The following is a 25,259-nucleotide window of genomic DNA, read 5'->3' as shown; positions in this document are numbered from 1 at the left end:
ACTAAAAGACAACCTACAGAATGGGAGAAGATATTTGCAAATGACATATCAGATAAAGGGCTAGTTTCCAAAATCTATAAAGAACTTATTAAACTCAACACCAAAGAAACAAACAACCCAATCATGAAATGGGCAAAAGACATGAAGAGAAATCTCACAGAGGAAGACATGGACATGGCCAACATGCACATGAGAAAATGCTCTGCATCACTTGCCATCAGGGAAATACAAATCAAAACCACAATGAGATACCACCTCACACCAGTGAGAATGGGGAAAATTAACAAGGCAGGAAACAACAAATGTTGGAGAGGATGCGGAGAAAAGGGAACCCTCTTACACTGTTGGTGGGAATGTGAACTGGTGCAGCCACTCTGGAAAACTGTGGAGGTTCCTCAAAGAGTTAAAAATAGGCCTGCCCTACGACCCAGCAATTGCACTGTTGGGGATTTACCCCAAAGATTCAGATGCAATGAAACGTCGGGACACCTGCACCCCGATGTTTCTAGCAGCAATGGCCACAATAGCCAAACTGTGGAAGGAGCCTCGGTGTCCATCGAAAGATGAATGGATAAAGAAGATGTGGTTTATGTATACAATGGAATATTACTCAGCAATTAGAAACGACAAATACCCACCATTTGCTTCAACGTGGATGGAACTGGAGGGTATTATGCTGAGTGAAATAAGTCAATCGGAGAAGGACAGTGTACGTTCTCATTCATTTGGGGAATATAAAAAATAGTGAAAGGGAATATAAAGGAAGGGAAAAGAAATGTTGGGAAATATCAGGAAGGGAGACAGAACATAAAGACTCCTAACTCTGGGAAACGAACTAGGGGTGGTGGAAGGGAAGGAGGGCGGTGGGTGGAGGGGAATGGGTGACGGGCACTGAGGCGGACACTTGACGGGATGAGCACTGGGTGTTTCTCTGTATGTTGGTAAATTGAACACCAATAAAAATTAATTAAAAAAAAAAAAAAAAAGAAGGAAGGCCCTTGAGCTTAGCCCAGATCTGCTAATTCAGAATCTTTAGGGTGAGGCTCTGGGATCCTCTTTTTAGCAGCCTCAATGACTTTTGAGTCCTGCTATAATTTAAAAGAAGACAAAGAGTGACTAATAGGATATTAGGATATTTATTAATATCATGGTATTTAGAGCATGGGAGCTAGAGGAATGGACATTGGAAGACTAACTCCAAAGAATATATTTAAAAGTATATCTTACATGACTCAGATGAAAATTAAAAATTAAACATGCTAAACTTTTTCATGGGATTTGATATACCATAAATATAAAAAGACAGAATCATAGCTTAGTTTTAACAATGAAATTAAGAATATATTTAAAATTATACATTAAAAATGTATCAGCTCACAGTGACTTCTGCTGTAGCTGTAGCTTCTGTTCAATGATGTCTGAGAAACGAGGAACTTTTTTTGAAATAGCCACACGGATGTCATCACTCATATTAAAGCAGCTTCTGGACTTTGTTTTAAAATGTAAAAGTGATGAAAATCCCAACTCACAAAGGTACGTAGTTGCAAATGGTATAAGGATTTCTAGAGCTGTCTTTGCCAGGCTTGGGAACACTGTGAACTGAGCACACCAGAAATCCTCAAGCTTCATTGTCTCAAATTCCATTAGGATTTGGCCACTAGCTCGTAATTCAGCCAGATCATTTTTCATCAAATAACCATCATCAACAAAGTCCAGATTAAAAAGAAACGGATCCAGTATCCATTTACTTGCCTCAGTAAGATCTCCAATAGAAAAATATCCATGAAAGAAGTTGCTCAGCTGTTGCAGATGCAGTGTTATTTCAGCTGCAATGCTTGCTGCTTCATTATCTGAAATAATGATTTCTTCAAGAAAAGGAAAGTTGGTAAAATTTCTTTTCTCAATTCGCTTTAGCCAGAATGGAAACTTCCTAACAAAAGCTGATAACTTTTCTCTAGCTGATACTGTATTCATCCCAGTCCTTTGCATTGATGCACTAAGCTCATTCAGGTGTTTGAATAAATCTGCAAGGTATGCTAAGTGAACTTTAAACTCTTTATTTTCAAAGCCATCAACTAAATTACTGCTTTGGTGGTGAAGAAACTGATTTATTTCTTCATACATTTCAAAAATATGGGTAAGTATTTGACCTCGGGAAAGCCACCTCATTTCAGTATGGAAAAGGAGGACACTATACTCGATTCCAATTTCTTCAAAAAAAGCCTGGAAGAGGCGATGATTTGGAGCTCGTCCTTTGATAAAATTTATTACTCTCACCACGGTAAACAGAGCATCTCTCAGTTTTGTAGGCAAAGTCTTTGTCACAAGTTCATGAGGATTCAACAAACAATGTGTGATCACGATATGAGGTGCCTCTTTTTTGACACAGGCAACAAATTCTGAATTTTCTCCTAGCATAGAAGAAGCACCGTCAGTACAAACAGAGCCACATACATCAAGTGCTATCTTATGCTTCAAAAAGAAGTCTCTGAAGAGACTGAACACATCTTTTCCTTTCATTGTTAACTGCAATGGTTCACAGAACAGAAATTCTTCTACGATCTCTCTTTCTTTTATGTATCGTACAAATGCCATTAGCTGACTGCAGTCACCCATGTCCATTGTCTCAGCAAGTTGAACACCCACTTTAAGAGGACTGGCTTTGATATCTTCTAGAACTTGCTGTAAGATATCCTGGCTCATCTCATCAATTCTAGAATGGATCACATCATCTGATAAGGGTACCTGCTGAAGCTTCTTTTGTGCATCTGGTCCCAAAACTATCTGTGCTATTTCCAATGCACAAGGTTTCACTAATTTTTCAGCTATTGTATGAGGATTCTTCTCCTTGGCACATAAATACGCAAACTGATATGATGCTTGTAATAAGGCATCCTCGTGAGATGCAACTCCAAGTGCTTTCAAGGTTTCACTCTGATCAGATGGTGTTGGCATATGCTTCAGGCTATTGAGATCATGCCCACCTATACCACCATGCTGTCTGTTAAAATGATCAGACAATTTTGATGGTCTGAGGTCAGCATTTGAAAATACTGAGTTACACAAAACACACTGTGGGCGCTGAGTTCCATCAACCTCTGTTGTACAGGTGAACCAGTAACGAACATAGTCATCATCCCATTTGCGTTTCTTCGACATGGTACCCCAAAATTCTCAGGTAGTATTCCAGAGGTGTTGCAGAATTTTGCTTTGGGAGTAAAATATAACCCACACATTAAAAATCAGTGGCTAACCGAATTAAAACAAAGCCACATCACACGCCATCCTGTCATTTGTACATGTCAAGAAATATCCTGTAACATGTCAGTTCAGAGTAAACCATGATAGTATGACAGTCCAACTTAAAGCTATCAAACTCACAGCTAATGTCCTGGAATAAATGACTTACCAGTAAGCTACATATGGGAGATTTGGACTTATGCAAGTTGTAAATAGCTGTAAATCCTTTACTGGTGAACTGCAGTTAGGGCTTAATTTGCTTTCAGTGATGTATGTTCCAAACAAATCTGGTACATTTTGTATCCCCTAAAAGGGTATCTCACTACCACCCCCTCCTTCCATCATTCTCTGCCAGGGATGTACGCACACAGTTATGAACAAGTGAATAGAGAACGGAGTAATTCACTAAATAAGGAAGGACACATTTTGACATAGTGGCTAGTTTTTTTTGATAGTTAGGGATTAAGCAGGTCTGTAAAACTATGTGATCCTTGAGTGGCTTTCACTCCAACCTAAGTAGAGAATTTCGAATGAGTCTGATTAAGTCACCTTTGAAACAGAAGTAGGATACAAATTTGGCTCAGATCTTCCCTGCTGCTAGAGTGTAACACACTACCAGTCTCTGAGTCATACTGTCTATACAGAAAAGCAAAACAAATTGCTCAGGAGAAACACAACTATTCTTGTCACTGAAACTTCAGAAAAACGTCTCTCATAGGACACCCTTAGTTACAATAGGAATTTCAGGATGCTTTTTCATATAACTACCCCTCAGTAAAAGCAGTCCAAAAAAAAGGCCGAAACTATGGAATGAAAATAAGCAATGTTCCCAAGATTAAGATTTGTTTTAATCTGAGGACAGGAATTAGAAGGTAATGGTTCCTGGTTTAGCAAATGGAGGAATCACTGAAATCTTTTGCTAAAATGCAGATTCATGGTCGCCACTTCCAGAGATTCTGATTCCCTAGCTCTACAGTAGGGGCTCAGAATCTGTATTCTACATAAGCATTTTAGATAATTCTTATGCACAGTAACTAAGATAGTAATCTTTAATAAGAGATGCTCATCACAATCACTGGGAACTCCTCTGAAATTATACATCTCCCTCCCTTAGAACTAATAAATCATGTTCTCCATAGGAGAACAAAAGACTCTTAAATCTTGGGGCACCTGGCCGGCTTAGTCAGTACAGCAGGGGACTCTTGATCTTGGGTCATGAGTTTAAGCCCTATGTTGGGCACATAGATTACCTTAAAAAAAAAAAAAGACTCTAAATCTTGTCCAGGTGATTCTAATACATATCCTCGTGAGTAGTTAGTTTAGAGAAATGAAAACCTATTCTTCAGGCCAACCACTAGATTATGGATAGGCTAGGTTGCTAAGTAAATAGTCTAAATGCTTTAATAGGCATTTAAGTTTCTGAGTTGATAACAACCTCCTAAGAAAGTTCAGGGACCTAAGGAAGAAAGTCATGCTTTTTCTTTTTCTTTCTCCTTAGCAATGAGCAAAGGTATAACCCACAGGTAGGCTCAAATATACCTTAGAAGATAGTTCTATCTCCCAGGTAAATAAATGATCCCCTAAGTTTCCAAAGTTCTATTCTACAGAATGTGGTGGAAATAACAGGGACACATTTAAATCCAAATGCCCACTTTGGCCATAAAAAAATACCTCACAATAAGTAAGGCAAGAATATTAACTTAAAACGCTAACTTTTTAGTAGCTCTGCCCAATTAACTAGCTATAAAATGAACTTCTATGTAAACTAATAAGTTGGCAAGCCACATGGCTACTTGTTATGAGTCAGTTAAAAATTGGAAGATGATTTGAAGTTTAAAAGTTGATCCTAAGCTTTCTTTTGTCAAGTGGTGATGATAGGGCCAACTATGTTTAGGATCTCTCCTAATTGATAATAAAATTATAACATCAGCATAAAAATGCTTATTTTTCTATATTCTCTTATGTATATTTACTATGTATGTTTTGGGGAGGAGTAGAAGTGAATGAAAAAGCTTTGCTCAGTCTCATTAGAAATTATTATAGTAATAGACTAGTTAAGGGTCCATTCCAATCCACCCTGACTATGCCACTCAGGTATGTTTTGATTGAAAATTTACCTGTTTTGAACAAAAGATTTTTAGAAAAAGTCATTTGTAGTAGTCCTCATCCTCCTCAAAAAAGGAGAATAGGTAGCAAGAATTTTCAAGATTCTCAAAGAGGAATTTACTGTGTTTTAGAACTTTACAATTTTCATTTGCTCCTCTGTGTTATTTAGTAATCACAATATCCTAAAATATGGAAACACTAAAAAAGCATCAACATATTATTGTTAACTGGGGCGCCTGGGTGGTTCAGTTGGTTAAGCATCCGACTCTTGATCTCAGCTCAGGTCTTGATCTCAGGGTCGTGAGTTCGAGCCCCACGTTGGGCTCTACACCCAGTGTGGAGCCTGCTTAAAAAAATGGGGAGGAAAAAGAGAAAAAACTTAATTTAAACAGGTGTGATTAATGGTATGCTTGTGTGAAAAAAGGTAACTCATTTATTAGAGATACAGACTTTGCTGCTTACAAGGTGAAATGCAAACACGTCTGGGATTTCCTTTGAAAGACTGTCGTCAGCGCGCGTGCGCGCGCACGCGCGCACACACACACACACACACACAGAGTGGGGTGGAGGCAGAAGGCCTTAGATGGGCCTTGAGTTGGTAACTGCTGAAGCTGAATGATGGGCACACAACATTGCATCATTCTCACTATATTTTATGTTATGTAGGGGAATTTTCCATAATAAACAGTAAAGTTATCGTAGTCAGCAAAACGCATTATCTTTAGACATGATTCGTTTTTAGAAGGATTCTTCTGAGAGTTTGAGATATCTTAAGATGCAGAGTGAAAGATGTGATACAAACCAGTAAAATGTTTTTTGCCAGTTTATGGGGTATAAGGGTAGCTATGAGAAAGTATCACGACTGTGAGAGAAACCCGTTAGAAGTGAACATTCACAGAACAGAAACCTCTGGGAAAGGCTAAAACCTGTATTTCTGCAGTGGCAACAGCCCAGTGCAGCCGTAAACCTACAACTCCGAGCCAAACACAATTCCTCTTCTATCTCGGCACTGCCTCCTCCGGTCCGAGGGGGCGCGGGTGTCCGGGGTCGGGATTCGCGAGGACACTTGGCAGAGGCGACAGCCAGAGGAAAGGGCCGGGGATGCAGCAGCCTGCAGCAGCCGAGCAAACGCCGGGCATCCTGGCTTTGTCACCTGGAGGCTGGTCCCTTCCAAGCCTCGATTCCTCGAGTGGGATGACAATAGTACCTACCTTACAGGGTTGTTGGGAGCTTTAATTATTAAGCATGCATGTGCAGACCATGCAGCTCGTAACTGGTAGGCACTGTTGGTGTATTATTAAGGACGGCGCGTTAGGGAAGCGGCGCGGGCTGCGGGCGCCGGCGGCGAGGAAAGAAGACTCCGCTCGCTCCGCACCCGCCCGTCTCCGGGCCCGGGCGCAGGCCCAAGGGATGCTCAGGCCTCCTTCGGGCGCCGCTCTCCGGCTGCAGGTCGCTCTCCGCTCAGGCCGGGGTACAGCCACTGGGCGCCGGCTGCTCGGCTCCGGCCCCCCAGCAGGAACCTGCGGGGCGCGGGGACACGGAAGAGTCCGCAGCGACCTCCAGCCGGCCGCTCCGGGGTTCCATCCGGGTCCTCCGCGTGGCTTCCCGCCCGCCGCCGGGCCGAGGACTCTCCCCGCGCGCAGGCGCATTAGCCGCGGGTGGAGGGCTCCGCCGGCTGGAGTAAGGAGCATGCGCATGCGCGGTGGTCCGCTCCTTTTTTTTTTTTTTTTTTCTGTATACGTGGAGCGGGGATTCTTTTGTGTGTCTGCCAGAAAGGATGAGTCGTAGAATCTAAGGAATGGAAAGTCCACATCGTTCTTCAGAGCACTGAAATCAGTTTTGTAACACCCAATAATTAGCGTTTTCTATGTGTGATCAAGGAGTAGAGTTAGGAAGCTCATTGTACTCCCCAATTAAACATTGCGGCAAACGGGACAGGCTGTAAGCTCCACGGAGATACTCGCAGTGGAGATGAACTTCTAGAGCTTGTGTCTTCTTGTCCATGCAGGTCACCCCTTTCCATAAATTAGAGCATGTAGATGAATTTCCTCAGAACCATAATTCGAGAGAAAAGACCGTCAATTTTATTTAAAATTCATTTTAACAGGGACACCCTGGTGGCTCAGTGGTTGAGCATCTGTCATTGGCTCAGGTCATGATCCCAGAGTCCTGGGATCGAGTCCTGCATCAGGCTCCTGCAGGGAGCCTGCTTCTCCCTCTGCCTATGTCTCTGTGTCTCTTAGGAATAAATAAAATCTTTAAAAATAACATAAAATTCGTTTTAACTTGATCTTAAACTTATAAACCCATGATTAGATTTTAGAGGGAAAAAATTCCCAAGTAGAAACTAGATAACATTGCTAAAAGAAACTCAAACAGACGTCCTTCCTATTTGGGGGTATTTCCTCTCAGAATTGTTACAAACTTAATGAAAGAACAATTTATTCATTTTTGTATAGTCAGTCTTGTTAGAAGCATCCCACAAGGTTGGGGAAAGGGGTAGTATGAAAGAATGTGGGACAGATGCATCATTTTCAGGTGTTGAGGGTGAACCTTGTAGACTGAGGCAGGCTTAAGGTTTCTGTCAACAGAAGAAATTGCAAGAGTCCAGTCTTCCTGGCCCAGAAAGTGGGGTCTTAAAATACTAGAGAAAGGGGTAGGCTTTACTTGACATTTGACTTGACAAGTCAAAGATACTTGGCATTATGTCCTGCACTTTTTTTTTTTTAAAGATTTTATTTATTCATAAGAGACAGAGACAGAGACATATGCAGAGGGAGAAGCAGTCTCCTAGCAGGAGCCTGATGGGGACTCCATTCCAGGATCCCAGAATCATGACCTGAGTCACCCAGGTGCCCCTAACACTTTTAACTGTCGGGACTTGAGCAAGCTACATGGATTTAAGTCCATGTGCTTATTGTAAAATAGGGGAACTATCCATTACTCCAGGAAGTTCTTTTGGAGAAGTAACATATAAAAATCACATGGTTTTAGCACTCAAAAGGCAGCTATTATTGAGATAATAAAATCAAAGTTCAGGGGCACCTGCATGGCTCAGTCCATTAAGCGTCTGTCTTTGGCTCAGGTCATGATCTCAGGATCCTGGGAATCCAGCCCCAAGTCAGGCTTCCTGCTCAGGGAGTCAGCTTCTCCCTCTCCCTCTGCCATTACCCCTGCTTGTGCTCTGTCAAATAAACAAAATCTTAAAAAAAAAAAAAAAAAAAAATCAAAGTTCATGTAATAATGTTCCAGGAGTTATCTTTTTTTTTTTTTCCACAATGAAGTAGAATAAGACAGGAGTTCAGATATTCTTCCTAAAATCAGTAAACTAGGCTTCACAGGAGAGGGAACAGAGAAACAGAAATGTCAAGTGACACATTTTTTGAGTTAAAAGATCCTGAAATTTTCTAATTCAAAGCCCCCTGCCAGTCCCATAAACTCCTTTTCTGCCAAATATTTGAAATAATGCTACAAACCACTCAGTTAAGTATTCTCAATTACATATCTTTATTAACAAAAGATAAATAAAATACAAATAGACATCAATGTCAGACTTTATGTTGAACCACCCCATGTTAAGGTAGGAATATGAAAACCTAAGTCATCGACTTTCTTGAATTACATAAGAATGAGCTCCGTTTGCATTGTTTTAATTTCCTACCAGTCTGAATCTATATCCATAGTACTTGACAATTTGTTACTCTCTCATCAGCACTATTTCTGAGATGGTAACTTAATGCGGTACTATAGTGGGTTTTGGTAGCTTAGAAACCAGGGAGCTGTTAAAGGCCAATGTAGTTATGTCAGGGGTTTGAAACAGGCTCTTTGCATTGATCCCACTCACTGTATCATCTTCACAGTGTTCTTAGAAGAGGCCTGAGGATCATGGCAGTCTCAGTTATTAATAACCCCATGAGCTATCCTTATAATTCTTTAAATAAACCTTCAACTTCAGGTTTTGCTTTCTGCAATTTTTGCAAAGAGACACCTCCTCCCATAGAGATTAGGTACGATGGGTATTCTATAATCTTTTAAAATTTAATATTCATGATTATTACATAAAGGCAATCACAAAACAAATAGTACCACAAATCATATTCTCTATGATAGAGGAAAGAGTTTCTGTGTCCAAAGGCTCATGTCCAGAATGGTAAAAGACCTAGTACTGATCAGTTAACAGTGACTCAAGATGACAAAATACTATTTTTACATTCAAAGGCTAACCCATTTTGTTCTAGGTGTAAGGTACAAGGAAATATTTTAAAAATAAGAATTTTAAAACCAAGTAGAAAACAGAATTATTACTATACAGATTGACATGGGGGGTAAAGTTATTCACATGTTCTACAGATTTCCTTTCAGTAACCCAAAGCCCAAGATAGAATAATTTTTTGGCTTTAGACCAGTGAAACCTTAGAAGGCAAAACCAAATGATACTCAAATACCTACAATTATAGTTATTAGTAATTTGAAAAAAACGAAACCGTGATTTCAAGAATGAGTAATTCATCTGCCTTTGAAATATGTGTTAACAGTAGATAAAAGGCCATAAAAATTGAGGAAATAAAGTTCGAGACTTAATAAATGTTAAGCAGAAAATGTTCTTGCTAGGTAGAGAGCGAAGGCCTTTTTCCACATCACCTAATATAAAACTGGAAATAAAAATCTTAATATATACTTAATGTACTTCCTCTTTGTTTTTCTTCTTTGTTTTTTCAGTGTGTAAAGAAATGAATTTACTATGAGACTTCTGAAGTCTTTATTAAAGTTAGGGAGCAAGAAGAGTAGTCATGGTTTTTCCACCTATAATCATCAGCAAAAAGCTGAAAAGAACGTATCAGCTGTGTCTGTCCTGGGTGACTGTTGATAACTAGTTACTGCCCAAGGAAGGAAGCCATGGGGTCATCTGGCCTCTGACGTTTCATTCTATAGGCCTCCATTTCCTCTTCAGTGGGTTCCCGAGTTTCATATATGCTATTGTAAGGCCGCTTCCTCTCATCAATCTGCATGATCTCCTTGACGTGAAGAAGGCGAGCCTCCTCTGCATTCAGTGCCTGTAGTGAGAGGAAAAACATGAGTACACAGCTCTACATCAGATCTCTTCTGTTCAAAAGTAGCAGAATACAAAAGATCCCACTGAATATAAACTGCTATATCAAAAACCTGGATTGTCTGAAAGAGCTTGAGAGTCAGCCCTTCTATTGTCAAGCTACAACTAATCATTATTTGGCTGATATGGTATTTTCATAGAGCACAAAACATTCTACAACCTTTTCAATGTTAAAAAAAATTTACTTAGTAACAAAGATTCAACAAGATTCATTTTACTAACAGAAGTCCACAATTGATGCTTCTGGTGGAAACTACAATTCTGATTTTCCCAAGTACTTGCTGAAAACTACAAATTAGAGAGCTAGAAGGCAATTCTCTTTGGGCATTGTCAATAACTCTAAAATAAGAGCTTTACAAAGCACATTTCTTCTGTACCTTAGTGATATTTATCAAACATTCCAAGGAGCAGGCAATACTGAAAAACACAAAAATCTCCATTTGTATTCTAGACTTTCAAGGTAACCACAGACTTGGAACTCATTTCCTCATTTTTAAAATGAGCTTGGAGACAGGACTAGATAATTTCTTAAGGTGGCTACAAATAAAGAATACTGTCATCACTTGGACTATTTAGAGTTCCCGAAGTACCTTCTTCAATTTCTCATGTTTCTTTTCTTCATCATCACTATCTGAACTGCTCTTCCGATGCTTCTTTTTCTTCTTCTTTTTCTTCTTTTTCTCTTCTTTTAGTTTCTCCTGATGCATCTGACAGGGAGGATTGAAATATATAGTGTTACTAACGCAAAAAACAAAGCTCCAGCACAAATTTTAAAGTCATCCTTGAAGGACTTAATTCAGGACAAATAATTATAGACATACCTCCATGAGGGTTTGAGGTTTTTTCACAGATTCTTCTCCAGTTATGTCATTTATAATACATTCCTCTGAATTCTGTGGGAAAATACATGTAATTTGACTTGAGTATCATAGTTACCAATCACTGAAGGAAAAGTTAAAATTTGAAACATGAGAAAATATGTTTCATATAGATTTTGACTTAAGAGCTTTGGTTGTTTTACACTTGTGAGGACAGGTACTTACAGCAATCTCCTTGCCAGCTTCTCCAGTGCAGTAGGAATACTTGAAAAAAGAGTGACAGCATTTGTATCCCCATCGGCCTTCTTTCCAGTAAGATCCCCAGATATGCTGCAGAGAGAGAGAGAGTTGTTACTTAAAAAAAGAACCCGAAACTAGGGACTCTCATATACTGCTGAGATGAATACAAAAGAATACAGCCCTTTAAAAAGTAAATTGGGAAGAAAATTATGGGGATTCCAGGGCTGGCTGACAGGAAAAAGGTGGCCTGACCTCAAGTGTGAGAAGTAGCCATTAAGTTATAGTGATCTCACATTCCCAAAACTATAAAAAAAATTTAGGATTATCTGACTTCTCTTCAAAAATTAAGAACTGGGAGGTTCTGGGCTCACATTCCCACTTGGCAAGAACTGACTGTTGCTGACCAGTGGATGCCCCTTTTAGACAAGGTCTATGCTCTCTAGTTTATACAGTGTGCCTGGCTTGCTTCACTCATATACAATTAGTGGCCTGGCTCCCAGAGGTACTTTGGTTTTTGACCTTAAAAAAATTGTAGTTTGGGTACTTCAAGGGCATAACAAGTAACATATGTTTTATGATGTGATGTGGTATAATTCATCATAAAACACTATGAATTATACTGTATCACATATGTTGTCAAAATATTTAACTTATATTATATCTAATCAAGCCTTTAGCTCTGAATTTCTGTTTATAGGAAGTGCAGAGGCCACAGGAATAAATTGTATAGCACCAGGAATCAAATACAAAATATGAGACAGTTTACAAAATAACTGGCCCAATCTGAGAATTGCTGTCATGAAAAGGGAGATATGACACAGGAAGAGAAAAAGAGACATAGCAACCAAATTCAACTTTGATTGGATTCTGACTCAAAACAAAAACAAAAACCACCCATTTAAAGTTTTTGTGTATATTTTAGTAATGTGTTTAAGAACTAGAGATTAGATGATAAGAAGGAGTCATATCAATTTTCTAAAGTGTGATAATGTTAATGTAGTTATGTAGGAGGCTGTCCTTAATTTTGGGAGATACACGATATAGTTTCTTGGATAAAATACCATAATATGTTATTTTCAAATGTTTTAGTTAAAAAAATACAAATATAGATTATATATATATATATTACTCTATTTACATGCACGCGCACACACACATTCCCCCAAAGCATATATGGCAACATGCAAAAAATTTCTGAACCTAGGTAGTAGGTATGTGGGTGAACTTAATAGTATTCTTTCACATTTTTTGTATTTTAGGAAAAATTTCATAAAACAATTAAAAAAAAAACCTAAGCACAACAATTCGCTAATGAAGCTGTAATAAGAAAATATAACCAGAGAAAATGCTAACATGGACACCAAATGGTTCTAGTTTAACACATACTGTGTGATTGTGGATCTTCACATCTTCCTCATACTTAGAGCAAGCAACAGCTCGTTCCTGTCCTTTAATGACTGTCCCATGCCTTGAGTACTCCACATAGTCTTCAGTCTGAGCTAAAAGCAGTTCAGCTGGAGGGGCATCCAAGTGTTCTTGGCCACCATACTAAAAGAACATTGAACATTATTAAATACGTTTTACAGAAAAGATTTGCATTCAGATCTCTATTGATAGGTTTATTTCCAATTAGAAACATTAAAGGAATATTCTTTATGGCCTTTGCCATACAAAATGCAGTAAAAAAAAAAAAAAACAAAAAAAACAGTCACACAATTTTATAGGGAAATATAAGATGTCTCCAGTTGATATTCATCTGTTGATTCATCTATTACAAAATGGCCATTTTAAGATTTTAAGATTTTATTTTATTTTTCTTTTGAGAGAGAGAGAGAGGGGGAGAAAGCAGGAGTAGGGAGAGGGACAGAGTGAGAAGCAGACTCCTTGCTTAGTAGAGAGCCTAATGAAGGGCTCGATACCAGAACCCTGGGATATAACCTGAGCTGAAGGCAGACACTTCATCAACTGAGCCACCTAGGTGCCCCATTTCCTCTTATTCTTGTATGCATGCCCATCTGCCACATGACTTTGCTACTCTTCCGCTCAAGAGATAGTCATTTTTTCTATCCTTTGAATCTGGACCTGGCCAGGTTACTTGTTCAGGCCTGTTGGAAATTGGCAAATGTGATGCAAGCAAAGCCCTAAAAAGCATACTTTTTGTTGCTAGTTTCTGGTACCCTGAGAATGCTCAATGAAGCTGGACTAGCCTACCACAGGATGAGAGCCCACAGGAGGCAGGGATGAGCTGTTCCAGATGAGGGCTCTTAGGATAATCAACCTGCTAAATACTAGAGACCAGAATGAGGCCATTCTAGATCATCCAGCTTCAGCTGGCCCAGATCAGGAGACCCAGCTGACATACAAAGTTGTGAGAAATAACAAAACGTTTATTTTAAACTACTAAGTTTTTCCATGATCTGTTTTGCTACAAAAATTTCTTGAGAAAGCTATAGTGATAATGTATACAACTGATTACATCAATGGGATGATAGGACTATTCCTAACAAATTAAAAGGGTCTCTCTGTGTGTTGTATTTCAAATGTGAATCAAATGATTATTAACTGGCCATTTCTCTTTAATGAACATTCTTTTTATAGCATTTTGGTCAAAATTACCTTTTCCAAGATGCTTTCTTTCTGCTGTTCTTTGAAGTCTTCTTTTTTGACTTTGAAGGACTTGTACAACAGCTCTAGTTTTGTAGGATCGGCCTGCAGATGTACTTCAGAACCCTTGTCATAGGCTTCCCAAGCAAACACTACAATAATCAAAAACATCTTAATGAGTTCTCAGCTACATTTATTGCATGCTTGAAAACAGCTTTTAAAAATGCCTCCAAATTTCTTTTGAGCTGACAGAAAATATCTTGACATAGAGCAAACACTTACACTGTGTCTGAGCCATTGAAATGGTATCTCCTGTGTATCTAACGAAGTTATCCCCAGCATAGCTCACTCTGTAAATATATATTTAAAAAACAAATTGTTTCAGAAATTGCATTCTTTAAGGACACTGAATTCTTTTCTAACCCAACCATAGATGCTGTTCATTCCAACTCAGGTTCACCTTCATGATTAAAAACTCTCCTCCCCATCTTGAAATCTATACATTTAGCTTGATACTTACTCATCTGGATTTTTTCCTGCGTTGGCATAAGGATTCTCTCTCATCGCTCTAGTTTTGGGATCATAGTAAGCAGAATTTGGATCTAAATTCCGCAAATACTAGAAGGAAAATGTTTTAAAACTGCATTAATGTTTACTTCTCTCAAAAAAGATTTCAGCAAACTAGGTGGAGGAGTTAATCATGATCAATTACATGTATCTCTGTATATCTGGGGTACAGATGAAGGGGAAAAAAAGAGTGATACTTAATCTTGGAATGACTGTATTACCCATATACTGCCCAGATATCAGATGAGTAGACAAAATGTAGGGTGAGAAGACAAATATTTCTTGAATACGTGTTAAGTTGGCAGGGCTTACTTTTGCAATATCTTCTCGAATCCTGAGATTTCGGACAGTGATTCGTCTCTTAGAGTCAAAGTTCTGTCCAGGCATGTCAATATCATCTGCATATTTATCTTCATCCTCATCTTCACTATTATGATCTTTTTCCTGAAGGAAGGGGAAAGAAGGAAAAACAAATTATAAGAAAAGAGCAGCATTTAGTTCTTGCTTTCCTTTGGATTCCCTTTAACCAAACTATTTTATTTTATGATTTTTAAAGATTTTATTTATTTATTCAGGAGAGACATAGAGAGAGAGAGAGAGAGAGAGAGAGAAGCAGACTTCATGCAGGGTGCCTGATGTGGGACTCGATCCTGGATCTCCGGGATCACGCCCTGGGCTGAAGGTGGCGCTAAACTGCTGAGCCACCCGGGCTGCCCCATTTTTTTTTTTTTTTTAAGATTTTATTTATTTATTTATGAGAGGCAGAGACACAGGCAGAGGGAGAAGCACCCTTTAACCAAACTCTTATTCATCACTTATATTCTTTAAAGTTATTATTCATGTTATTAGCCACCAGAAACTGAAAATTTTAATGTATACTTAGTAAGGGAAAATATTTATTACCATCTGAGAATTTGGTTCCTCTTCTCCCCACTGGTGTTTTGGAGAATTCTGCATCATTCAAGAAGAAAGAGAATTTGTAATTTTATTTCACTGAATCTACTAATTATTTAACACTTTAGGTAAAATAATATAATTTAAATCTAACTGAACAAATTCTCATATTTCTCAATGTAATCAGCATGTAAGTTCTGAATACAAGTATGTCATTGCAACTAATTTTATCAGACTGTCTACATAGCCAGAATATTTCTAAAGAATTTTCAATGATATAGTATTATAATCACACAAAGGTAAGAGGAACATTAAAATGACCAATGTACCCAAACATATATTCATTTCTTATATGTTAACCTTTAGGCATATACCAGTTTTGCTAAACCTCACTAGTTTTCTATCAAATCCAAAAAGAAAACATTATCAGGATCACGTAATAAGTATCTTTAGAGCCAAAACAACTTTTGTAAAACTTAGGCAATGAAAGAATCTACTTAAGTGACACCGTAATTGTAATTTAAGGAGAGTCTAAGATCCCTGTCACAAAGACACTCTTTCTTCATTACCATTGGTCAGGAGTTTTTCTAACTTCATAAAATGCCTATAACAAAATAGTATTTCATCATATCCCTTTAAAAGGCTTCAACGGTTAAAAAGAGTAACTTATAGCATTAGTGGGGGAATGTGAAAATATGAGTGTGTACGAATATATCTATCTATTCTACTTATATAAACACAGTGATAGATACACACATACATATGCTATATATTACATTACATTATGTTATATTGGTGGGGGCATAAATTTGTATAGCTTTCCTGAATGGTAGCTAAGTGATAAGACATCAAATTTTAAATAAATAAAAATACTCACTGCATCAACAATTAAACATTAAGGAATTTATTCGAATGGAATAATATAGCAATTATATAAAGAGATCTGTAAGAATGTGATTTACAGTATTGTATATAATATCAAAAATTTGGGAAAAATAAAATAAATATTAGACAACTGGTTATATAAATTACTGTACTCAATGACCACTGAACATCCATTAAAAGTGTATCCAATTTGCAGAAAAAAATTCATAAAATTTGCTACCTTTTTTGCTGTTATTATTTTAAAAAGGGGTAAGAATGGTAGCAACATTATATATTTGTCTTAGCTTGTGAAACTGAAAGGATCCATAAGAAAAATAAAACAGATTATGGGGGCGGTAAGGTTTAGAGATAGGGTAGTTGGAGGCAAGGACGGGAGACTTTACTGCATATATCTTCTTAAATTCCTTTGAGTTTTGAAACATGTGAATTTATATAAAAATAAATAGGCCTGCATTCATTGACAGAAATGTGAGCTCACTGCACTATATATTAATTGAAAGATGAGGTGATAAATGAGTATGTAAAGGTGAAATCCACATTAAAAACATGCACTATAATAGCATACATATATAGATATATGTGGGGAGGTGGCATGGGACTTGGAAAGGCCTACTTCAAAAGGTTAACTGTTAACAAAAGATACTTATTTTCTTCTTTATAATGTCCTATTTTTTTCACTGAGTTATATATTACTTTCAGAATCAGAAATATGTTTTTTCTTTTTAAGATTTTATTTTTTAAGTAATCTCTACACCCAATGTGGGGCTTGAATTCATAACCTTGAGATCAAGAGTCACATGTTCTACTGACTGAGCCAGCCAGGTGCCCCACAAATATATTTTTTGGAGTTTCTGCAATTTGCTAGTTCAACCAAAAAAACACACTTATACTGCCGTACAGAAAGTTAAACCTCTATAGTAGATTCTTCTACTGTATATAGTTAATATTAATATTCAAGCACTGAAAGTGGGCAAAAATCATCAGTCCCCTGGATACGCTTAAATATACTTACTGGGGAAATAAATTAAGACTGTGTTTACAACAAACAACAGAGAATATATCAGAACAAGAAAAACAGGCCATTTTCCTTTTTCCAGAGTTGGTAATAACAGCTATCAATTACCAAGTTTACTTACTATATGATATGATGCTAGGCCTCTTGAGGGGTAGGTGTTGTTGTCTACTTGGCATGATAAACAGGCTCAGAGAAGTAAATTAATTTTTCTATGACCATGTATCTGGCCAAGGGCAGAGATGTATCTTAACATCTATCTGTTAACCTGAGATGTAAACCTGCCTGCCAGGTAGCCTCAGTGACTGCTCACTTGGTCATTAGGTCTGTTTGTAATTCATACCTGCTGAGTCCCTTTCAGGAATTGAAACTCCAAATGTTTAACTTATTACTCATGTGTGCCATAAATTTGTTTAAAAGAAAACTTTTAATAAGCACAACATACGTTAACTATTAAATTGTCATGAATAAATGGCTGCAATACATCTTTTTTACTGTAAAATTATTTTTACTCAGCTATAAAATTATTACATTATGGAAAACGTAGAAAATACTAGTATAATACAAAGAAAAATTTACTAATTCTACAATGAATGAAAATCAATATTCTGATTTTTTTCCTGTGATATTATTTTTTATTTGTTATTTAAATGTAAGTGTTATCCATTGTAATTACAAAGTATCCATAAAAACCATTTTAAGAGCTATGCAACATTGTACCATGAAGATGCAGGACAGTTTATTTTACCCACTCCCTAGTCCTGTTTTTAGCTATTTCAAATTCTTGCTATTTGATTTTTATTTTGTGATTTTTAAAAAATTTCATTCAAATTCAATTAACATATATCACTGGTTTCAGAGGTAGAGGTTAAGTGACTCATCAGTCTTATATAACACCCAGTGCTCCTTAATGTCCATCATGTGCCCTCCTTAATGTCCATCACCCAGTTACCCCTCACCCTCCCACTTCTTGCTATTTTAAACAGTGCTACATCTTTGCATATGTGACCTCTTTCCTGACTACTAGAAAATTCTTTAGGATGGAGGGATCTACTAATGTTCCTGTGAACTGTATAAAAGTGCCAGTTTTAGTCTTTCCTCACAATAGCACTTCTGTCTTCCTAAATCTTTTCTAACTGAAGAGATATAAAAGGAACTCTTTTGACTTTCTTTTCTCTTGTTTTTACTTAGAGTCTGAATTTTTTTTATAGATCATTTTTATTACTTACAGCCTGTTCCACTAATTTTCCTGAGGCTAATTCTTCTTGGAGTTTCTGGGCTTTCAGTGTTCGTTTTGCCTAACAAAAAAGGAAACATTTGAAATTTACTTTACAACATTCAAATGAACATTTAATTTTTACACACTTAAAACCAATAAATGTATTGTTTTCAGAAAGGTCATCTCTTTGAGATTTCTTGTAGCTCTAGATCTATGATTTCTAAATAACTGGAGTTTGTAACTCCTATTGAATCAGACATTAATGTAAACTGAGCCAAATAGTGCCAGTGATTAAACTACAGAGAATAAATCCTGTCCAAAAGGGGCAGCTGTCACTTGACTCCAGATGACTTATGCTTGCCAGGTGGGCCCAGGATCACCATATATTTTATTGTTCAAGAATAGATGAAATTTACATTATGTGACATTTTTTACTGTGATTTTTAAATGTAAACTCTTATATAAAAAAAGAAGGCAGCATGACTATGGATTTTAAGGAACAGGAGTAAGTAAAATCGTGAAGTTGAATTAAAATAAAATTCACTTTTTTGAAATGAGTTATCCTATTCCCTTTTCACTTCTCTCAAATGCTATGTGAGGCAACTTAATACAGGCCCAGATAAGATGCAATGTGTGAGGCTTGGCAAGTTTATAACCTTAAAAAGCCAAAAGCCTTAGATACTAATCTGTTCTCATGCTTCCAGTATCTTCTGGAACCTCAGGGAATTCTCAGGAAATGAGAAACAATACAAGAATCAAATAAGAAACTGCTGCCAATATGGTTAGCACACCTTATTTTTACTATTGCATCAGATATTATACTACTATAATCAACACGCCACCATTTTTATACTGAAGACTCGAAAAACAGAGTTGCTTAAACAGTGATACAGCAAAATGTACATTCTTTAAGGAGTGTGAGAAAGCAGAGAACGTTGCTCACCAGATCAACTTTGGCATATTCTTCCACAATTTTCATGTGTTCCTCTGGATTATAGCCATTCCACCGATCCCTCTTCCCATCATAGTCAAACATCAGCTGAGGCTGGACATGTTCATCTGGAGCAATATTAGTACCTGTAAATTTTGCTCCAACTCGCCTAGGTCTCTGGGAAATAGAATAATAAAATCAAATCTTTTCCTAAGTTCCTGTAGCCTAGAGGAAAATTTCAGATGACATTTATAAAGTGTGCATAAACATATCATGGGGATTTATGGTCTGTTCACATATCAGTTACTCTCCTACTCTCCAGAAAATTTTGATGGTGCTAAACTAATTTCAGTCAAATTAATTTTTATTTAACTTGTACCGAAATTTAGGTAATTTGAGAAAAACAGAATTAAGCTATTTGACAGGAAAAAAGAAAGAGACCCTCTGACAAGTTTCTAAAATTCTCAAAGGTGAACTTACCTCAAAGCAGTCTTTCTTTTTGTGTGTCATGGCCCCACAATTTTCACATGCTCCCTTGCGGTACTTAGTAGTTATGGAATTCTATAAAAGGACATAAAGAAAAACGTTTTATTTCTGAATAAGTTAGAAAAAATTTGGCTCTTCTTACTATATTGTCCAGTGAAGTGATTTATTCATTAAGAGAAATACTACTTAGAGTCTCCATACTTTTATAAATAAGAAAGTTTAAGTACTTTAGCAATATAAAACTTATAAAAGAAAACACAGAAACAAAAGTAGTATGTATTGTGAATTTTAATCCCAGGTAAAAGATGTTTTATAATCTGATATAACTTTATTAAAGGCTTTTATATTAAGTTATTCAAATAAAATCTCCATTTTCACAAGGATATATATAAAAGTTGCCCAAATACCTCTTTTACACCCCTCTTGTACCATTCTCCAGATGAGCTGTATTGCTTTTGTTTCTCTGGTTGTGGTCTCTGGTGCTTTAAAGTAGGTCTTTTTGATGGATCAATATACCATGGCACTGAAGAAATATACTGAGGTATATGAGGGTTGATGTCTCTGTAATTTAAAAAATATATATATTTTAAGAATAAAGTTTGAAAATAATTGATAATACAATTATAAAGGTAGCCTATACAGACTCTAAGAACAGAGATAGTGCAGTGGAGGGGAAAGAGAAAATATGCCTGATCTCTCTATATAATATAGTAAAAACAACAAAATTAAAAATAAGTAAGTTATTTTAGAATGAAAAAATTTCCAATATAGCAACTAAGAATAGTGACAGAACTGAAGTGAGGAGAGATATAAGGAAGATAGAGATGAATGTTAGAAGAGTAGATAAATCTTATGAAAGAGCAAGAAGCTAGCTAATAATGCCTAGAGTTGATTACAATAACGATGTAGGTACATTATTTAGAGATGTAAAGGTATCAACCAGAAAAACTCAAGATAAGAAGATTTAAAAGTAGTCATTTTCCAGAGTGGAACAGGGAGTGGGAAGAGCTGAAAGAGATGACTGCTGTTCATTAGAAGTCCTTCAATACTTTTTTATTATTAAACCTTACATATATGAATTTGATAAAATAATAAAAACAAAAAGGATGTAAATGGCAAGGATAGTTTCCTGTCAAACTAAAAAATGAGAAATTGCTAAACTAAGTAGATATAAATTTGAACTTTGATAATTTTGAACAGATAATGCAAAAAATGAATGTCCTTACTTTCCTTCTTCATCAACTTCTGCTGGAGCATTACCCAGTTTTCGCTGTTCTTCTAGCTCCTTCTTCTTTCTCCAGTCCTCTCTGGTCATCTTCTTTGGTTCCTCCAGACTCATTTCTTTGGACCCCGACAGGGGGGCTGCATTAACTGCATCTACAGCTGCAGCTGACATGGTTATCTGGATACCTCTATGAGAAGAAAGAAATATATATTAGTATAAAGTAGGCCTTCATGAGTTTATCAGGGAAACTATCAAAAGTACACAAATTGCATACCTCATAACACATACTGCAGTCTCATTTATATATAATATTTTATATGCTTTTATAGCATCTGTGAGGGAAGGGTCTCTTTCTCTTCCCCCAAAAATTTCTAGATACTATTTGCAGTTCCTCCCTCAAATCTAACTTACAAATGAAGAGAAACATACATACATGTACTTAAAATTTCCTAAGACTCTTTATCTCATTAATATTCCTTAATTTCTCTATATATGTCTCAAACTTCTCTAGCACATTAACCCTACATAAGTAAACAATGTCCTATTTTCCTCAAAGACATAATTCCTTAAGAGTTATCTATATCCATAGACTCTATTTTCCCAACTACTTCCTTCCTCAGTCACTCCAATTTAGCTTCCACTCCTTCTCTCTCTGAAGAGGCCCCACGAAGTCATCAATGATCAACGTGCTAAATCCACTAAACACTTTTCAGTGTTCTTCCTTCTCTCTCTTTTTAAAATATTTATTTCTTTAAAATTTATTGTATTTCTTTATTTGTGTGAGAGAGTGCGTGTGTGTGTGTGGGGGGGCACAGAACAGGGGTAGGGGCAGAGGGGGAGGGAGACAGGCAGACTCCTTGCTGACCTGGAAGCTGGACAGTCATTGGGGTTCCATCCCAGGACCCTAGATCCTAACATAAGCTGAAATCAAGAGTCAGAAGCTCAAATGACTGGGCCGCCCAGGCGCCCGTTCCTTCCCTTCTTGAAACATTCTTATCTCTTGGCTTAAGTGACACTATAATCTGTTTTTTCTTGAATCTCTCCTGCTGCTCTTGTCTTCTTTGCAAGTTCATCTATTTCTGCCCAGTTAGTTAATTTTGGATCCCACAAGGTTCAGTCTTGGAGTCTCTTTCATCACTCTGGACTTCATCAGTAGTCAGCTCATCTATTTCTAAGGCTTTAATATACCACTGTTGGCTCTCCAGCTTATTTTCTCCTTTCCAGACCTTTTATCTGAGCTTCACATACATATATTCCAATAGCTCACTTCATAGCATCTCCTTTTAGAGGGTCTTAGAAACACGTAAACTCATCAAATCTTAATTTAAACTCATGATCTTCTCCATGGAATGTCATCTTGATTACTGTTTCCTCTCTTAATGAAAAATACTATTCATACCTTTACATATATGTTCCAGCTAATCTCAATAACTATTTCATCATTAAGTATTTTTTTTTTACCTTCTGAATAGCATTCATATTTACCTACTTCTCTCTATTCTCAATGCTACCACTTTAATGGAAGGTATTACTTTCCCTTTCTTATTGGTCTCCTGCCATTCTCTCCAATCAGTTCTCCACACCGCAGTGTTATTTTTTCAGAACACAAATTTAATCATATCATAACCTACTCACACAAGCTTAAAATCCTACAATGTGGCTCTGTCCAAGATAAATATAATGCCATTCTCATACATCACTTTAAGTGTTCCAGTAGTCATACTAAGATAGTAAAAATAAGCACGTAAAATAACTTTTAAAAATATTTTAATTTAATCCAACATATCCAACATACTATTTTAACACTTAATCAACATAAGAGAAAATAATGTCTTTAAAATCCGATCAGATTTTACACGTATTCAGACCAGCCATATTTCAAGTGCTCAAGAGCCACAAGTAGCTAACAGCTGGGAAATGAAACTCCGATGATATCTGAAAATTCTTACTCTAACAATCATTAAGACGTTCCTGGTCTGGCTCGGCACAAGCACACTGAGGCCTAGGACCGCGGCTTTCTTCTCGGTCCCGGATCCCCATCCCCCCCTCGACCTGGAATTCATCACTTTCGTAGGAATGTACCTAAGAAGTAGGAGCCTTCGGCCTATTTTCCAGAGTTTTTCAGCTTCACCTTCTCCCCATCCCCAAGTTCCCACATTTCCTTACCCAATCCGGTCACAGCAGAACCCAAAACCACCCGACAGAAACAAACTCAGTCCGCCAATGTTTACTTCCTGGCTTTCCGCCCTCTCCCGGCAGCCACTGCGGTAGTTTCCGGACGAGCGACACATGCGCACTAACGTCTTTCGGTAGGGGACCAGGTCAGGCTCTCACGCGATGTTATTATCGCGAGATCTCGCGCGCTTCTTTATTTACCTCGGGCTGGAGGAAGGGGTTAGTTTGAGCAGGTGCTTTCCTGCTCCCGGAGTTTGTGTTGTTGATTCTTTTAGAATCGCAGAATCTTAGGAGGTTTAAAAAAAAAAAAAAAAGTACGGAGAATAGACAACAGCTTACGCCTCTCTGCAGAACCAAGAAATGAATGGGGAAGTTCGTGACATTTTAAAAAAGAAAGGCAGTTAAAATTAGTATTAATTAGTAGTCAGTGTGTGACACTTTGAGGGACGTGGTGAGCAAAAAGAGTATTTCCTTGCGTTCACAACATACAAAGTGAAAAAGGCACTAAAATGATTTTCAAATAATGTACAGTTGTAAAAAGCCTCTGTGAAAGGAATACCAGATGCTCTGAAAACCTAAGGCACCATTTGGTGGTTGCGACATTCTGTACCGAAGTGATCTTGTGTTTTGTCATTAGAAAAAAAAAAAAATACAATGAAACAATTTCTATTTTGGGAAAACTGGTATCTATGACATCCCAACCCTCCTTTTCAAGTACACCTATGAAGTAAGATTAGTTACTGGAAAATAAGCAGTAGTCTTTCTTTCTTTCTTTTTCTTTCTTTCTTTCTTTCTTTCTTTCTTTCTTTCTTTCTTTCTTTTTCTTTCTTTCTTTCTTTCTTTCTTTCTCTTTCTTTTTTTTTTTTTTTTAAGATTTTATTGATTTATTTGAGAGAGTGTAGAGCGAGAGAAAGAGCATGAGGGGACGGGGGTTCCATGCCAGGACTCCTGGATCATCACCTTAGCTGAAGGCAGACGCTTAACAGACTAAGCCACCCCTAAGCAGTAATTTTTGTAGTAGAATTTATTCTGTTTTTTTTTTCTTCTTTGTGCTGTTGTCTTTTATTTTTCAAGGTAACATGTATTAGATTTGTTTGTTTTTAGACAGAGAGAGAGTGAGCAGGGGGAGAGGCAGGCGACAGGGAGAGAATTCTAAAGCAGATTTCTCACTTAGTGCAGAGCTGAATTCTGGGCTAGATCCCAGGCCCCGGAGATAATGATCTGAGTTGAAAGTCAAGACTGGGTCGCTCAACCGACTGAGCCACCCAGGCGCCCCAGTATATATTGCTTTTAAAAGCAAAAGTGAGGGTGCTTGGGTGGCTCAGTCAGTTAAGTGTCTACTTTAGCTCAGCTCATGATTCTGGAGTCCATGGATTGAGGCCCATGTCAGGCTCCCTGTTCTGTGGAGAGTCTGCTTCTTCCCCTCCTACCTCTTCCTCACTGCTCCATTTCTGCTCTTTGCTCACTCTCTGTCTCTGAAATAAATAAAATCTTTAAAAAAAGTAAAAGTGAAAATAGCTCACACCCATGCTTCATAAAACCCCCTCATAATCCATTTTTTTCTTTTCTTTAAAAAAAATTTTTTTTTTAAATTTACTTATGATAGTCACAGAGAGAGAGAGAGAGAGAGGCAGACACAGGCAGAGGGAGAAGCAGGCTCCATGCACCGGGAGCCCGATGTGGGATTCGATCCCGGGTCTCCAGGATCGCACCCTGGGCCAAAGGCAAGCGCCAAACCGCTGCGCCA

At 37.4% G+C, this 25,259-nt stretch overlaps 2 protein-coding genes across 2 annotated transcripts; both read right to left on the bottom strand.

The window, feature by feature from the left end:
• Nucleotides 1–1,120: 1,120 nt before the first annotated feature.
• On the bottom strand, nt 1,121–7,002 carry FAM200C (family with sequence similarity 200 member C). Its single transcript, XM_026007687.2, has 2 exons — nt 6,558–7,002; nt 1,121–3,208 (listed from the first exon to the last, which is right to left on the bottom strand). The coding sequence occupies exon 2, from the start codon at nt 3,157–3,159 to the stop codon at nt 1,375–1,377; it is 1,785 nt and encodes a 594-aa protein (XP_025863472.1). The 5' UTR covers nt 3,160–3,208; nt 6,558–7,002; the 3' UTR covers nt 1,121–1,374.
• A 1,827-nt stretch (nt 7,003–8,829) lies between these two features.
• Nucleotides 8,830–23,635, bottom strand: SLU7 (SLU7 homolog, splicing factor). Its single transcript, XM_026007678.2, has 16 exons — nt 23,504–23,635; nt 21,339–21,524; nt 20,520–20,673; nt 20,107–20,187; nt 19,639–19,803; nt 18,706–18,774; nt 15,589–15,636; nt 14,998–15,129; nt 14,639–14,736; nt 14,401–14,468; nt 14,131–14,270; nt 12,901–13,062; nt 11,500–11,604; nt 11,278–11,349; nt 11,047–11,163; nt 8,830–10,400 (listed from the first exon to the last, which is right to left on the bottom strand). Exons 1-16 carry the CDS (start codon nt 23,626–23,628, stop codon nt 10,221–10,223), a joined length of 1,902 nt encoding a protein of 633 aa, XP_025863463.2. The 5' UTR covers nt 23,629–23,635; the 3' UTR covers nt 8,830–10,220.
• Between the last annotated feature and the right edge of the window lie 1,624 nt (nt 23,636–25,259).

This window comes from Vulpes vulpes, chromosome 4, assembly GCF_048418805.1.
Source record: "Vulpes vulpes isolate BD-2025 chromosome 4, VulVul3, whole genome shotgun sequence".
Lineage (NCBI taxonomy): Eukaryota > Metazoa > Chordata > Mammalia > Carnivora > Canidae > Vulpes > Vulpes vulpes.
This window is presented reverse-complemented; position numbering and strand designations above follow the sequence as displayed.